At 36.0% G+C, this 17,310-nt stretch overlaps 1 protein-coding gene across 1 annotated transcript in view; it reads left to right on the forward strand.

The window, feature by feature from the left end:
- The first annotated feature begins 3,634 nt into the window (after positions 1-3,634).
- LOC118251773 (sodium channel protein type 5 subunit alpha-like) overlaps positions 3,635-17,310 on the forward strand; it is a 38,148-nt gene continuing 24,472 nt past the window's right edge. The window contains exons 1-9 of the mRNA XM_035554331.1: positions 3,635-3,913; positions 5,292-5,410; positions 6,815-6,904; positions 7,919-8,047; positions 11,497-11,588; positions 12,991-13,221; positions 13,877-13,940; positions 14,551-14,695; positions 16,906-17,100. Of these exons, the coding sequence (XP_035410224.1) occupies positions 3,641-3,913; positions 5,292-5,410; positions 6,815-6,904; positions 7,919-8,047; positions 11,497-11,588; positions 12,991-13,221; positions 13,877-13,940; positions 14,551-14,695; positions 16,906-17,100 (1,338 nt within the window). The 5' untranslated portion in view covers positions 3,635-3,640. The remainder of the gene's footprint in view (positions 3,914-5,291; positions 5,411-6,814; positions 6,905-7,918; positions 8,048-11,496; positions 11,589-12,990; positions 13,222-13,876; positions 13,941-14,550; positions 14,696-16,905; positions 17,101-17,310) is intronic.

Genomic DNA, 17,310 nt, shown 5'->3' on the forward strand with positions numbered 1-17,310 from the left:
ATTAAATGCATATTAAAAAATAATAAAAAATAAGCAGATAATTGCAGTTCATCCTTTATTTTTTCAACTTCAGATGCTTACAGAAAATGTTCAATCGGTGGCTATAAATAAGGAGCAGATAGAAGTAACTTGAGAGTCAGAATTAAATACTATATATGCTAGAATTAAGTTGAAACCTCCAAAAAGGACATTTTTCTATTTATGTTCCTTTTTGTTTTCCTATCAAATTCCAAGAACACCTTCCTGTCAAAAACGCCATTTACAGATATCGATAGTGTTTTGCTGAGCAGTTTAGTTAATTTAAATACCTCTCTTATGAACTTTTGAATATCTTATTGGTTAATAGTTTGAATGGTACCACCTATAAAAGGAACCCTACATACCTCTAGGGAGTTGAAAGGAGTTCTAAAATTCACATAAATATAACCAAATTAAGGAGCTGCATATAAAACTTGAATTTATATTTTGTTTTTCATTCTAAAAGTCTAAGACCATTAGTTATTATCTGTAGTAATTAGCCATTATCCCAGTGAGCAATTTTTAAATTGTGTCTGTGAAACATTGTATTAATGGACGCATTTTTTGGCAGTACTTTGCTATTCTAGATAATGTCCTGAAAGGGTAGTTTTTGTCTTAAGAAACTTTATAGATAATTGTACTATAATAGTGGCCATGTGTCCGCTTTATTTACCGACATGTTCATCTCTTCCTAATACTTTGCAGTATACTTTTCATTGGTATATCTGGAATTCCTTGTGGGTTCTTTTTGGACATAAAAAGATTCTGTGTTATTTTCCTAGTACCCAAAGTCAGCCTTAAGCCAGTTAGCCTAACCTAAAACCACAACTAGCTTATTTACACTCAATTCCGTTCCTTTTCTTAAGATGAGAAAAATAAGGGTTTTCCATTTTAATTACAAAAATTGTGAATTTTGTGCCATGTTTTTATATTCCTGATGCTGTAGAGAGTAGTCCTTCAGTAGTGAAAGCAAAATTATAACTGTTACTGGTGGACCAATCTCTTTAGGACCCGATACATCAAAACGTAGGGTTTGCAATTGTTAATTTAATTTAAATGGAAATTTCACACATACAAATTAATAGATTTGCACTTTGGCCTTCAGGAGCGTGTTCTGGGTCGTGTGTGGTTAGGATTTCCCCACACTAACTTGCATGTACACACCGCAGTCTGATCTCTGAGGTTCTAGAAGAAATCCCATCCGCTGGTGCTGTGTCATTACCTCTAGGAACACGTGTTTTCTAGCTTCTGTCTCAGAGTTTTCTGCTAGGGAGATTTTCCTGCCCAATGCAGACTGAAGTCAGTTCTGAGGGTAACACTTTATTTACCTCAGTGTCTTGACTTAAAAGTTCAGCTAGACCAGCATCATCTCTTGAGGTAGCTGAGTTAATAACTGAATTCAGGAAATTTCCAGTAGTTACTCTGTCTTTTCAAATTTGTAGCCATCTGAGTCACAAAGAATTTTTTTCAGTCACAGGTGTTCATAGCTTCCTTTTTCCTAACCTAAGTCACAATCTACAAATGCCTGGCAGCTGATGAAGCGGCAGAATGTGTTGTTCCATGTGAGCACAAGGACAGCACTGGTCTACATCTTCTGAAGAAATCCTCTCACGTTGTCCATGAATGTTTGTCTAATTACAACTTCCAGTTACTGCTGCTGAAGGCAATGTAATTTATTTTTTTTTCTTCATCATCACTTTTGACAGGTTCAACCTTCAGTTTTTTGAAAATTCAGCTTCTGAATCCTTGGTAGTAAAACAATGTTCATATTAACTGAAAACATTTCCTTTGCTTCCTTTATTATAGTCAGTGCAGTTATCTAAAAAGCCAGTTCCTCTGTTGTCCACAAAATCTCTTTGAAAATAAAATCAATCTTCTTAGAATTATTAAAAATTGAAGAAGAGAGCATGTTGATTTTTCACTTTATCTGTTGAGCTTTTGATTGGAAATGGCTCTATGTGGTTTTGCAAAATAATGGTTGTTTGATTATACCCTTTCAATTTGTTACCGTGGTACATTTTGATCTCTGAATTGTGGTCCCTGGTCAGATCTGAACTTCTCTGTAAAGTCCCAGAGGAGGAGGAAAAATCCAAAACCAAAACAAAATTATTGCACAATCTGTCAATCACTGGTATATTCTTTTTAAAGAATGATATCAATGCAATTAAAGAAGAGAGCTATTAATTGCAAGAGCATATTGATTCTCTTTCATGGTCCATACTTCAGCTCACAAAAATAAAGTAGCACAGCTGGACTTTGGGCAAGCAAATGTGCAGAGTGCTTTAAAGACCTGCTGGTGACCAAAAATGTTTATTAGCTGGGTGCAGTTGGTTCTGTCACAAGTCAGAAGGGGTAAGTCATGCTGTAATGGGTCCATATTTTTTTCATCTTTTGTGGATGAGAGCTGCAGTCATATAAATTGCTGTCATCTACAAGTTTGCCCAAAGAAGCTGTGGCTGCCCCATCCCTGGCAGTGCCCAAGGCCAGGCTGGATGGGGCTGGGGGCAGCCTGGGCTGGTGGGAGGTGTCCCTACCCATGGCAGGGGGTGCCACTGGATGGGCTTTGAGGTCCCTTCCAACCCAAACCACTCTGTGATTCCATGATAATATGATAAATTTGGACCAGATGTAATGAGTAGCTGAATACTTCTAATGATTTGCATTTAGTCACTTCAGTACTTCTCATTACCTTGCCACCCTACCCCTTTGGCAGTGATTTAAGCTCAGGCAAAAGGCACACTGGTAGAAGAAAGAAGAAAAGCAGTGTTCATCAGTATGTGAGAAGGTGAAGTTGCTTCATCATATTCACCTTTGCCAGGCTGGTGTGGGAGGCAGAGTTGTGTTTTCAATCACACCCATAACCTGTCAGCACGAATAAACAAGTCAGCGACTCGGATCAAAATCACAGTAGTTAATAGCAATTGAGCGTATTTCCTATTGTGTAAAGCGCAAACATAACTAACAAATCAGCAGAATCAGAGGAGAGCAAAGCTCAAAACCAGCAAGGCAAAAACCTGCCATTTCTCACGAGGTTTTTACTATGAGCCATTACCATCTCCTTGGGTGTACTCAAAACGCAGCCCGTACAAAGCTCTGACCAACCTCAGTGTTGGCCTTGCTTTAAGCAGGGTGTGGATCTGATGAGCCTTGAGATCCCTTCCAGTTGGACTATTTTGTGAACCAAGAGAGCAGGAGGGGTGGCAGATATGGGAGTGCTGTTAGCAAAAAGCACGGTAACTAAGGTGCAAGGCTGCTCATGCTGTAAGTTGCTACAGGGAGAAATTCAGTGATTGTCAGAGTTCTGATAGGGCTGGGGTTTTGTCACTTCCCAGGTGAAAAGGAGAAGGAAAAAAGCATCAGTTCTGCAACCTGAATTATACAGGATGACTTCAGAATCAACTGCTAGTCTTTACGTGTTTTGTTTTACATCACCCTTTCTTCTAAATGAATTTGTTTCTAGTTGCTTTTGCTCAGTTTTCATATAGGATTTCACAGAAGGAAGAACTAATTTATCTAATCAGTATTAATTTCAGTTATGTATTATTTCTATTAATTTCTTATTATTAATAACTTTCTCTTTTAAGCTATTTCTAGCACTGGACACAAATATATAGAAGGAAAGATGGATCCCTTGTTTTGGCCACCAGAAACCAACAGCTTTCAGCGTTTCACTCCTGAATCCTTGGCAGCAATTGAGAACAGAATTGCTGAGAAAAAAAGGAAGAAAGACAAAGCTAAGAAGGAGAGTAGTGACCAAGAAGTTGAAGAAGATAAACCTACTCCTCAGCTTGATCTGAAAACCTACAAAAAACTGCCGTCTCTCTATGGGGATGTTCCTGTGGAGCTCATTGGGGAACCCCTGGAAGATTTGGATCCATACTATAGTGATCACAAGGTTAAAACCTTCAAAAGCATATTTTGGTTTAATTTGGTCTGCTAATCTCTTAAGAGATAGTAAAGGCTGAGTTCAGAAGTTGCCCTTTGTTCTGTAGACAGAATGTTACTAGCATTTGTTGGGGTAGGAGTGCTAAAGTATGCTCCTTATAATCTAATTATAAGGTATTTTAAGGTCCAGTCAGCAATCAGAATTAATTATGAAAATAAGATACACATGATAGATACTTTTCAATCAAAAATAGGTTCTGAAATAACTGATAATTTCTTATTCAGAGCAGTTTCTATGAAGTCTGAGGGGCTGGCCTCACTGTAGTATAAACAGTACCTGTTAAATGGAAGGTCACCATGGTCTTACTGCAAATGCTTTTGTTGAATTACAAATATACAAATTAGAAGAGACAGATCTGAAATATTTCCTGTACTCTATGTAACAAAAAGAAAAAAAAATCAGACTACATTAATTTTCTATTTTGTAACATCTGATCAGCTTTGTTTATTGTACCATATTTATATTGCATATATTCCATGCCATTGCAAAGTATTTTCTTTTTTTTGCCTATAGGAATATGTAAATTACTTGCTGTAGTATTTCCTTCTAAATTAAATTTCTATTGTGTGATTGCTTATTATTGAGGAGGACTTGACCTGAAGAGCAGAACATTGCATTCTTTAATATATACCAGTAAGTTTCTGGAATGTAATCATTTAATCAGAGAACATGCAGAAGGCTTTGTAATTATTAGTGAAAAGGTTCTTCCGGAGACTTTTTTTTCTCAAAGTAATCAGAGTGACATTCTTGATGAAGAAAAGAGAAACTAAGGCTGATTCAGCCAAAGCCATTTACATAATGTTAGTTTGCTGTGGTTTTGATTTAAGAGATTTCATTTTAACTTCATCTGGCAATAGTACTGAGCTGCAATGGGCCTTACGGTAGCTTACAGGGAATTACACAGTTACTTGATAGTTTAAGGATATTTCAAAATTAAATTTTCTGGCAGCCTTACACAAAACAATGTGTGCTTTGTGAATGATCTCTTGTAGCCTATAAAACTGTCCAAGGGTAAGGTACTTCAGAGCAATATTGACAACAACATTGCAGTCCCAGAATGGTATCCTTTAATTACTTTGACCAAGTGAGTATCAGCAGTTGCTCTTCTAATTAATTTTTGTTCTTACTTTTTCATCACAGTAAATACAAATGCATATAGTTGGTCTTGTTGTATCATCGTGTCACAGCTCCAAGTAAGAATGCAAGAAAGTTTTACTCATAACTGCAATTAGATATAGTGCAGATTTAAAAACCAAAACATTTAGTTTTGGAAGAAATTTGTGTTTCTTTAAAATATTTCATATACAATTATTATATTTTTTAATAGACTTTCATGGTGATAAATAAAAGGAGGACTATTTTCCGGTTTACTGCTACGCCTGCCTTATGTATACTTGGTCCTTTCAATCCAGTCAGAAAAGCAGCAATTCACATTCTGATTCATTCATATCCTTTCATTGATTTCTGTCATTTTAATTTTAGAATATGCTGTGCCATTTTCTGTGATTCTGTTCCTCTCTATATATTAATATAATTGTAGGCTCATGTGCTTTTGATACTGAGAGGTATATTGAATCTTGTATTACAACAGCAAAGATGTTTACATGAGCTTGCTACAAGTAAAACTGTTTAAAAATCTCATGTTTAAACAGTCAGATCTGCAAATATTGTCATGAAACAACATTTAGAGGCTACTGTATGATATTTTAGCCCTTTTCTAGAACTTTTTCTAAATCTGCGCTGTGGTGACAAGCTTAAAATTTTAACTAAAAAACAAAACAAAATAGGGACTGCCAAGTTATTAAAGCATGAAGAGTAGGAATTACAGCAATGCTTTGCTGAAAGAATCTGGTGTTACCCTAAGAAAGGTATTTCACACTCAAGTTTATAGACAGCTCTGAGCACCCATTTTTCATGTATTTGCAAAAAGATAAGCATAGTTTGAAGAAAGTAAAAATATGAAGGATTGCAAGTACAAAGCTGTAGGCTTTCTGCTTTTTCTGCCAAACATCTGATTTCATTTAGGTTTATTCATTTGTAGAAATAGATCCTTTTCCAGGGACCTTTGGCTGATTTTGAATGTATATTAGTGCTATTAGAAATTACTAAATTGGCTGTTCAGTTCCAAGTTAATCCTAAATTTTGTTTAAAAACAAAACCAAAAACAACATTTTTTTAGGTGATGACTGAACTTTCGTGAAAGGATATTTTTTCTTATGTATGTTTTCATTGTCTGCCACATTGTCATAAAATGAGAAAACTTTCTGAATTTGTGGTAGGCTGTAAATGTCACATCATAAAAAAATGTATACATGGACCTCCAACTTCAAAGAACACTAGTTATTGATAATTAATATTTTTCATCTTTTTTTTTCTTTTTTCTCTAGGATTTATTAAAAACCATGGTTAGTATGGGGTTGTGACCCATTTCTCTGTATTTCATGTTACTGCTGCAAGAGAATGGAGGTTTCTAAAATTTCAAGTAATACTAGACGGCAGAGGACTCTCAGATTTCCTTCTTTAAATGTATTTCATTTATTTATGATCCTCATGTCTTCCGACAGCTCTGTCTGACCTCTTATGTCCACCTGGAATTTCAGTCTAATGTCCTATCTTCCAAAACTGTCCCCACATGCTGTTATTTTTACATCATGAGGTTTACCCAGACGAGCAGAAATTTGATCTGACATCAGCTTCTTTGGAAAAAAGCAAGAAAAGTCATGCATATTCAAAACCAAAGTAGTTATAATAAGTAGTTGAATAACTTAATGGGTTTTGTTTGTAAATTGGCAACTTTTTTGAACTTCATTGTTTTATAATACAGCACTTTTTCCTTGACTTATTATGCACAATATTTGTTGGCTTTATTACATGTACTGTGATACTCAATTGTGCTTCCATGGCTGTAAATAACCTTCCAGCACAGCTCAACTGGACTGAGTAAGTTACCTCAATTGCCTTTTCTTCACTCTAAGGAAACTAACCTGCTGGACTGAAGAAGATTGAATAATGTGGTGATCTAATTCTGGGGTTTGAAAATCCTCTGAGAGACCTCTGAGGAAGATTTGGGATTATTGTATAATAGAATAGAATAATGCAGTTGGAAGGGACCTTCAAAGATCATCATTCAAGGTGAGGCCACACCAACGCTAAATAGAGCAGGAGAACCACCTCATCCTAGGGGAATAACCTGAGTGTCTGTTATGGCCAGCTCATACAAAAAGTATAGAGGAATAAATATTATTTCCATTCTCTCTTGGTGTTTTCTGGGGACACTCCCAGTTCAGTTGTCCACATTAGGGAGCTGTTCGTACCGTCTCGTTACCTTTCATAACTGTGCTCTGTATCCAGTGTAAATTGAGTTGAGGTTCTGGAATTAAAATTTGAAAATCTGCCAGTGGCATCAGAGGTTCCATAACTTTAAACCCTCTTATTTTGGGCTAAGTACAGTGATAATGTTAGCTTAGTTTTATGTAGAATAATGTTAGCTTAGTTTTAGGTAGAGTTTCTTTCCTTTTTAGAGTATTTGCTAGAGTAACTGTAAAATATGTAATCTTATCAGGCTATGCAGAAAAAAAGTCTTTACTGTTACTGTTCTGCCAAAATGTTGAGGCTTTGATACTTTCCAGTCTGCTTTAGATCACAAACATGGACTTTCATAATTTTTCATACAGAAGTGTGAACTATTCTTCATCCAGAATTAGTATGGTATACTTACATGAACATTTATGATTATAGATTTATATGCAAATCTTACTGAAAGTCAGAAATGCATGTTCTTATACCTACAATGTGTTTCTAAAAGTAATCTATCCGGCCGTATCATACTTTGCATTTTCTACCTTCATTTCCATCCTGTGGCTAAATCATAGAAAAGATAGAATGTGCCTAAATGTCTTTTAATCTCATTTATGTTTTTATTTCTATAGCTTAAATATATTATTTCCTTCTCAGACATCTTTTTACTAGCATATATACTGGTGAAATATTGATAAAATTATTAGCAAGAGGATTTGTTTGGAATGAATTTACCTTTCTTCGAGATCCGTGGAATTGTTTGGATTTTGTTGTTATCATTGTGACGTAAGTAAAACTCTGTTGTTCTTTTACACTCAAGGGACAAACATGCAAATAATATGATATTTGATGGTCTGAAGTTCTTTACAGTAGTTGACATTCTACCTATTGAAGAGTTCCTGTGTTTGAATCACTCTTTGCATATCTGCTGCCTGAAGAGAGAAAAATTGTCTTAGACTTTAAAGCAAGACCTAAATGCAAAGCTCATCTTTTTGAGTTAGCATTCATTTGCTCATTTACTTCATGTATTGTCACAGTTAATGGAACTGTTTTATTGCTCCCAGTGCAGTACTTTCAGTACTTTTTTTTTTTTTTTTTAAAGTGTCTCCACAGACAGCCAAAACCAAGCATGCTTCCTTATGTTGTATTATTTGCTGTGGTCTGGATCAGGCTTATCTGAGAAGGATTCAAAGCGCACCACAAGATGTTGAATGACATGGTGATAAATAGCAGATGAAATTTGAAGAATGTAAAGTGATGCTCAAGCAAAAGCAGACCTAGCTTTACATACACAGTTAGGAGCTTGTTGGAAAAAAAAATGGTGAAAACACCACTCCAGCGTGCAATCAATAATGGTCAGAGAATGAAATAGAAAAAGAGGGCATCACGGGTAATAAATAACAGAACAGAACACAGAGTTATTTCACTGTAGAAATCTTTTTTTTTTTTTTCAAGGCTATATGTAGTCTTGCTTCTGACATCTCAAAAGATGACAATTAAAAAACAGTACAGAGAAGAGTGACAAAGACGGTTACATCTTGTGCTCCATCTAATGAGAAACTACCTAGAGTAGGGCTCTCATGAAAAACAAAACAAAACAAAACAAAAAAGCAGGAACGTTGTAGAAGTCTCTAGCATAGAGCCAAAAAGAGAATAAATCCGTTATTTTTTTTTTTCTCCTAAAATGAGAGCTAAAGGCACCAACTAAAGTTCTCGGATGACGGAATGAAAAAGAAGGGTTTAGTTTTTCACACTATGTGTAGGCACGTTCTCTTGGGAGGCTGTGGATACAGAAAGCTTACTTGCAATCAGAAGGTTTCTGGACAGAATCCAGGACGAGAAGACGTTAAGGGTTATATTTAAAACAAAGACACTATGTCTTCTTCAGGACGTCCCTGAGCTATAAATTTTCTGGAAGAATGAAATTTGTTAGGCATTGCTGTATGATTGCCTTGATGCTAAACTCTTCTGTAAGCCTTTGTTATGGGCCATTCTTGAAGACAGGGTAAATGGCCAGATGGATCACTGCTGTGGTCATATTTAAGTTCATATCAAAACCAGCTAGCTAGGTGGACAAGAAATGAAGAAGAAAGCAAGTCAGAATTTGCCTCTCAAATACAAAATGTTAATCTTGAAAGCAAAATAGTCTTACAGCAGTGAACAGATTCACTCAAAACCAAGACTCAAGTGTTTTTAAAGCTTTCTCCGCCATTTAGCATTTCTGAGTATTTTTTAGTTCTCATGTCCTAATTTGTTAAAGGGAAATGTATGTTGGAAGGGAAATTATGTGGTCCAACTCCTTGCTAAAAGCAGGGCTAATTTAAATTAGGTTGCTCAGGATCTTGTCCAACCAAGTACTGAGTTTGTCTAAGGATGGAGATTCAATAACCTCCCCAGGCAATCCATTCCAACCACAATGTGATTTTTTTTTTCTTCTCCCAAATACCTAAATGAAATCATGTAGCAACTTAACTCTGCTGCCTCTCATTGTTTCATGGTAAGCTTCCAATAACAGTGCAACTCCATCTTCTCTAACCCCTTGCATTGGGGAGCTAATAACAACAGTAAGATTGTAAGGCTCCATCACGCTGTTAGCCTGCTCTTCTGTGGACTCAAACCCAACCCAGGCTAAGAATCTAACCATCTAATTGTTTTACCGGCCATCCCTAGAGACCTGGCTGCATGTGTTCCAGTATGTCAAATTTCTATCTTGCCCTGGGGAGCCCAAGGCTGGTCACAGTACTCCAGATTCAATCAGATTCAATCTCGGAAGTGATGACTACGCTCAGGGATCTCGGAGGCCTGACAGCAGACTTCACAAATAAAGATCTAAGCAGTGTTGAACACCCTCAACTTTTACATGTCCTTAGTCACTACCTTCTTGAACATCAGTGTAAGTGATAAACATCAGTGAAGTGCAGTGTTCTCAGGCTTTGAAGAAAATATCCTTGACGATCATCCCACTGTTCTAGGGGCTACTTTTCCCTTTGAGGCAGTTTCCTGTGAGATCCTGCCAAGCAAATCTGTGAACACACTGTAATCTGTTGTCCTAAAGTCCAGGGTTTTTATCCTCCTCTTCATCTTGCTTATTTTTCCTGGGGTCTTTAAACTGCAGCATCTAATGGGCTCTGTAGCAAAGGCTGCTGTCAACTGCCATACCTCTGACTGCTTTTCCCTTGGGAGTAACAAGTTATGTACTCAGATGCCATCACACACCTATGTGTCTATATGAACAAAGTCTTCTTATGGGTAACCTTCAAATCAGTAAGGATTTTATATGGAAGAAATTTACACATCAATAGCTATCAAATAGTCCAATAGCTGTATGAACAACTACATTTCACAGTCTTTGCTACCCATGCTCCTAATTCATTTGTGTTCAGGCAGGTATAAGCACTTCTCAATATACTACCTGCTTCTGGTTTTGGGGTCCTATCGTACTACAAATTAAAATATTTTGAAATTAACAGCGCAGTGATTAATTTATGTACTTTATTTAATCTTACAGCTTAGGTAAAGCTGTAGTGGTCTGAAGTTGTGCTTTGAGTGGGAAGTCACCTAGATGACCTCCAGAGGTCCTCTCCAGCCAGTGTTTGTCAGATTCTGCTACTGAGACTTCTTATTTAAAGGAATTCTGTTACCTGTTATGGTCTTATTATAAGAGTCACAATTATTGTCCAGTGTCATGTGAAGGATGTCTTACAAAATGTAGGGTAACTAGTTAGTCTTATACGGAATATACAACTCTTAAAGTCCTCATTTTATGAAATTTTCAAACTGTTGTTAGCATATTGTAAAACTAATTTTGTTCAACTCCTTTTCCATAAACTATATGTTGTGTAGTTTTAAGAGAGAGTTGTAGTAGATAGTTGTAGCAGTAGTAGAACTACTTTCATGTAGTGTTCTGAATCAGGTCAGCCTCAGTGTGAGATGGTGTGGTTGTGTTATTGAAGGTTTTATATTTACTTGACATTTTGATGGATAAACACTTCAAAAGCATCCAAATCCACAAGAAGAAAAACTTGCTATGTTTCTTTTGAGCAGCATTTTTCAAAAGGCTCGTTATTTATAACAATCCCTAGAAGCGGACTTAATTCCTAACTTCAGACATCTACTTTGAGATATATTGGACCTTTTTCTGTTCTGTATTATATTCATTACTGCATCCTCTATATGCATATTCTGTGAAAAGCTGGATCTTTGTCATTCCATTATATGGTGGTTTAATTTTATAGGTATGTTAGTATCTGTAAAACATCAGGAAATGTTTCAGCTCTTCGGACTTTCAGAGTACTGAGGACTTTGAAAGCTATTTCAGTAATACCAGGTAAGGAACAAAATATATTATTATTTGTCTCTTCGTTTGAGCAGAGAATTACTGTTTTACTAATTCCTCTCCTGTTCTTGTGCTGTCGGTCACTTTTTGTGGCAGTTAAAAGCATGCCAAGGTGTGACTATTTTGCAGTGTGTAGTAACTTTCAGCAGCGTCTTAACAGAATATTTTTTCTCATCTTTCCTCAAAATTATTTTGATGAAGCAAATTTTTGTATTTTCTGTTCTTTTTTTCCTCTCTGTAATTTTCCATCATCACTAATGTTCACTGTTTTTTACCCCAGTACCTTTTGTATTTTTGCTTCTGTCTTTTCTGAGCAGAAATAATAATTGCTATACCACTATCTTTCTGTTTTCACATTATACCTTCACAAGCTTAAGCTTCTGTGGTTTATTTCTGAGAATGCTGGCCTCACAATATTTCAGAACTGCACTTGTTTGTTTACTGGCCACGGCTGCAATTTGGATTAAGAATAATTCTTTTATCAATAGTATTTTGTATATGTCATCCAGATATTTGTTAATTTTGTAAGCTGTGCCACTAATTTAGATGTGAATGTATGGATTTTAGAATCTACAACTCATTTGAAAATCTAACAATGACTGTATAACCCATTGTCATGATATATAATAACTGTGTCATTTCTATATAATTACAAGTGTTTTTTTGTTTTTTTTTTTTTTCTTTTTGCTATGGAATTATAGTAGGAATTGTAAAAAAAGTGTTTAATTTTTAATGTCAAACCACCTGTCAATACTTTACCTTTCAGATACACTATGTAGAACAGAGATTAAATGTACTTTTTTTTTTTCTTTTTCTTTTTAAAAGCATCTGCTAGAAAAAATCCTGGATCTCACTCTCTGCCTATCTCATATTTCAAATTTAGTTATTCTGCCTGAATATGTATCTTCAATTTATATATTCTCCCTTTTACCTTCCCAGTGTCATAAATGTTCTTATGTTTTTAAACTGGTGACATTTGCAAGGTATTGTTTTCTAAATAAAATACCCTGAGGTCAGCAGTAGTTATCCTTTATTGTAATGCGTCTTCAACAAAATGTGTATCATTTTTTTAATCTTAACCAATCACAAAAATCTCTCCGTACTCATTAAAACTCAGAAGAGTTTGTTAGAAGCCATCTTAAGCTAGAATGTTCAAGTTAGCAAAATTAATGTTAGAAGGAAGTAAAAGCCAAATAAGTTTTGATTAGGAAACTTAAATAAAAAATGTATTGCTCATTATATGCTTTATTTTACCTCATTTAATACTGTGAAGATACAAAATGATTTACACTGATTGGTTTTTAACATACTTGCAACTCATGTGTGTTGTCATAAAAGAACATTACTGCATTCCTCTTCTCATGTTGCATATTTTTAAATCTTATTTTTCTAGGTCTGAAAGTCATCGTAAATTCACTTATTGAATCTGTTAAGAAACTTACCGATGTGCTGATCTTGACTGTTTTTTGTTTGAGTATATTTGCTCTCATTGGCCTCCAGCTTTTTATGGGCAATTTAAAATTCAAATGTATCCTCAATTCTACTACAGCTGATACATACAATGACATTTTATGTAAGGATGCCAAGATATATTCACCAAATGAAACTGGTAAATTTTCATTATTATCTCCTTTTACATAATCTCTGTATCTTCCTATGTATGACTCGTTTTTCACAGAGGTCTTAAAATATGGTTGCATGTGTCTCTCACAAGAAGGCATGTTCTTGCATTTGCACAAGTAGCGGTATGAAATCTCTGGAACAACTGAATCAGAGACTGGTGAATCTGGAATTTGGGGAAAGATTCCAGGAAAGCAGTCTGTGTGATAGAAGGGACTGAGTTTTCTGCAAGCATTTCCTTCTTTACCTACACGTATTGCACGGGGAGCCTAATTTTAGGGGAACAGCACTCAGAATGATTTTTTTTTTTGGGGGGTAGGGATGACACACATGAAGTGTGTCTTTCAGGGATTTTGCTTGCTTCTTTCAGACATTCCTAGTTTTACCAGAAAGCAGTAAAATTTTACATTATAAGTTGTGCTGTCAATGAATTTTCAAAAAAGGAAAAAAAAAAGCCATACTTATGAACAGATCTCTTGAGAAACAACTCTATTATGCCCTTTGTTGTGAAAGACCATCGTTTAAAAGTACAGTAACATATGGCTTAATATCTGTGTGCTGTAGGAAATGAGTATGTGAACACTCAATTTAATTTGGAGAAGTTTAAGGCAACAACTTCAGATTGTATGACTCCTTTATTTATTTACTTATTTTAATAGATATCTGTGCCAGAATGAATAAATCTTCTGAAATACTGCTCTGTGGTTTCAGTTCGAATCCTAAGTAAGTGAACAAAACTGTTTTAGTACTTCCCTATTTTTTTCCCCCAGATAGACTTTGGTTTTATTTTTGGTGTGAAGAAATGCTGTTGATTTTTCAGAAGGGTGGAATGTGGGTATTTTTTTTTAGTTCAATAAAAAACATTTAAATTAAGAGAACAAATGAATTAAAATACTATGATATAGGCAATTATGTACATGCTAATTGCTAAGCATTGGTAATACAATGGTAATGTAGAATGACATAAAGGAGGAAGGGAACAGATCAGTAAAGAATGTGAGGTACTAATAAACTCTCCTCATCTTGGTGATTTATTTAAAAGTAAGCAAATTTTCAGTTTTCACCCCCTCTGTGTATTTCTTTGCATGTATCCTGCTTGAGTGGATAGTTTCTGTCCAGTAGGACTATACCACAAATCTTCAACTAGACAAATGACTTTCCAGGATTGTCTGGTATAAATCAGCCCTTCTGGCAGAGTTGTGTTGGAGAATAATGAAACTAGACATTCAGATGAACTGAGAAAATCCATATATAGTGTTGTGCATTCGGTGCTTTCAGAAACAATCTAATACGGCAAGCATGAGTATTGTCTAATGGTTCTTTTTTCCGTTAGTGAAGAGTGCCCCCAAAACTATACATGCTTGAAGATTGGGAAGAATCCTGACTTTGGCTACACTAGTTTTGATCATTTTGGCTGGGCCTTCCTTTCTTTATTCCGTCTGATGACACAAGATTCCTGGGAGCGTCTCTACAGACAAGTAGGTACTCTTTTTACCTGCTAGGTTGACTTTAGACATGAAGTTCAGAGCTTTACATCCCGTAGAAAAATCCGCACCTGTTTTTTTTTTTGTTGTTGTTAAATGATAATGATATCATTAAATGTTAATGATACAAAAATTGTTTTGAAACCAGTGTAAAAGTTAAGGAAGAAGCTTCAGTTGGCTAAGTTCTAACAACTTCTGCACATTGGATGGCAGCAATCTTTCCATGAGTGCTCATAGTTTTGTTGGAGAGCACACTTGGGTCAATGATTAGTAGTTAAATATGTTAATTATGTAACTATCAAAGGATTGGTGTATATGTAGGTGCAGCTAGTGAGCTCACTGCTGCTGCAAGAACAATGAGGACTTATGGACTCTGTTTCTCTCTTTGTAAATACTGACTCCTCACCAAATCTTTTGGCTCAGAACAAACATGCTTAAATTTCAGAGCATATTTTGATAACTGGGATTAAAAAAATGGAGCCTTTTATATTTTATTGTTTTATTTTGTAACTTGTAAATTCTTTTATATATATATATAAACAATACAGAAATTGAAGAGATCTCTCTGGATCTCCTATGTCTATGCAGTGTCTGTGCTAAAAAGGAATTATCTTCTTCTTTGTTCTGTAGCTTTCATATGGTTCACTTGAACTTTTCTCTGGCAACCTTTATTAACTGATTTTTTTTTTAAATGAATGCGTCTGTAGATGACACCAAATTAGGTAGAAGTCTTGGTCTGCTTGAGGGTCAGAAGGCTTTGCAGAGGGACCTGGATACGCTAGATTGATGGGCCACATCCAAGCACATGATATTCAACAAGGCTGAATGTTGGGTGCTGCACTTGGGTCATAACAACCTCATGCAGCTTGGGGAAGAGTGGCTGGAAAGTTGGCCAGCAGAAGGGAGCTAGGGCTGCTGGTCAACAGCCGGCTGAGCATGAACCCAGGTGGTCAAGAAGGCTAGTGGCATCCTAGCCTGCACCAGAAATAGTGTGGCCACCAGGACGAGGGAAGGGATTGTCCCATTGTATGCAGCACTGGTGAGACTGCACCTTGAATATTGTGTTCACTTTTGGGCCCTTCACTACAAGAAGGACATTGAGTTGCTCAGGCTCGTCCAGAGAAGAGCAACAAAGCTGGTGAAGGGACTAGAAAATGAGCCGTATGAGAGGCAGCCGAAGTAACTGGGGTTGTTCAGTCTGGAGAACATGAGGCCGAGGGGAGACCTCATCACTCTCTACAGCTGCAGGGAAGGAGATTGCAGTGAGGAGGGTGTTGGTCTCTTTCCTTGGGTGACAAGTGATAGGATGCGAGGCAATGGCCTCAGGTTATGCCAGGGGTGGTTTAGATTGGACGTTAGGAAGAATTTCTTCAAGGAAAGAGTGGTTAGGCCCTGGAACAGGCTGCCTGGGGAGGTGGTGGAGTTGTCATCCTTGGAATTATTTAAGACACCTGAGGATATGGCACTTAGGGGCCTGGTTTGGGGTTTGGTGGCAGACTTGTAGTGTTAGGTGGGTGGTTGGACTTGATGATCTTGAAGCTCTTTTCCAGCTTAAATGATTCTATGATTCTGTCTTCTTTCTGCCATTTCAAGGTCATGTTATTTTGTTTTCTGATGTTTCAGAGCTTAATTTTGAGCCATCTTTTCCACTGCTGTTTAAAAAAAAATAAGAATATGCAGTCTAATTACTGCTTCTTATTCACTAAATACACATCTTTCATTATCGTTTAGATAATCCAAGCTTTCCTCCTCTTTAATAAGTTTTAGTAATTTCTTCTATAGTTAGCTTTACATCTCTTTACAGATGAAGTAGCTTCTCATAACTTAAACTCTGATGATCATACGAGTGATTTTCTTAGAGATATTTCATTTAATTTTAAGAATGGATTTTTTTCATTCTCAGCTGTACATGGTTTCATTATGAATGCTTAATGGTCTGTTACATGAAGAGAAAAATATTATATGATCACAGATAAGTTTTTAAGAGCTGAAATGTATTTACTTGTAGTCCAGATGAACTCCCAACTAGCTGTATTTCTAGACCTTCTGTGTAACCTAGACCAGAGGTAGTGCTGTTGTTTAAAGAAAACAGCTCAGTATCTTGACCTCTTGCATTGTACTGGAAGATAAATTGTTAGCTTGTAATTCTGTTGTAAATGTTAGGTTGTTAAGAATCTGTTACGACCTTTCCTTTTTCTTCACAGACTATCCGCACATCTGGAAAGAGCTACATTTTATTTTTTATGGGAGTCATCTTTTTATGCTCATTTTATCTCTTCAATCTGATCTTGGCTGTAGTAACTATGGCGTATGAAGAGCAAAATAAAGCTACTCTTGCTGAAACACAGGCAAAGGAAAAATTACTTCAAGATGCTCATCAAATTCTAGAGAAAGAACAGGTTTGCAAATTATTTTATATAATATATAATATGTGGTTCCTTTTGTTTTCTTCTGTTTGTGGGTTAGGGAAAAAGGGTTCTTAATTATGCATGATTCATACAATACGTTCTCATATTTCTTTTCTTTCTTTCTGTAGTAGCTGATAAATAACTTTTATCTTTCAGTCTTGTGAGTAGTATTTTGTATTCCTACCTCTTTATGATAGTTTA

The sequence above is a fragment of the Cygnus atratus genome, chromosome 2, assembly GCF_013377495.2.
Source record: "Cygnus atratus isolate AKBS03 ecotype Queensland, Australia chromosome 2, CAtr_DNAZoo_HiC_assembly, whole genome shotgun sequence".
Taxonomy (NCBI): domain Eukaryota; kingdom Metazoa; phylum Chordata; class Aves; order Anseriformes; family Anatidae; genus Cygnus; species Cygnus atratus.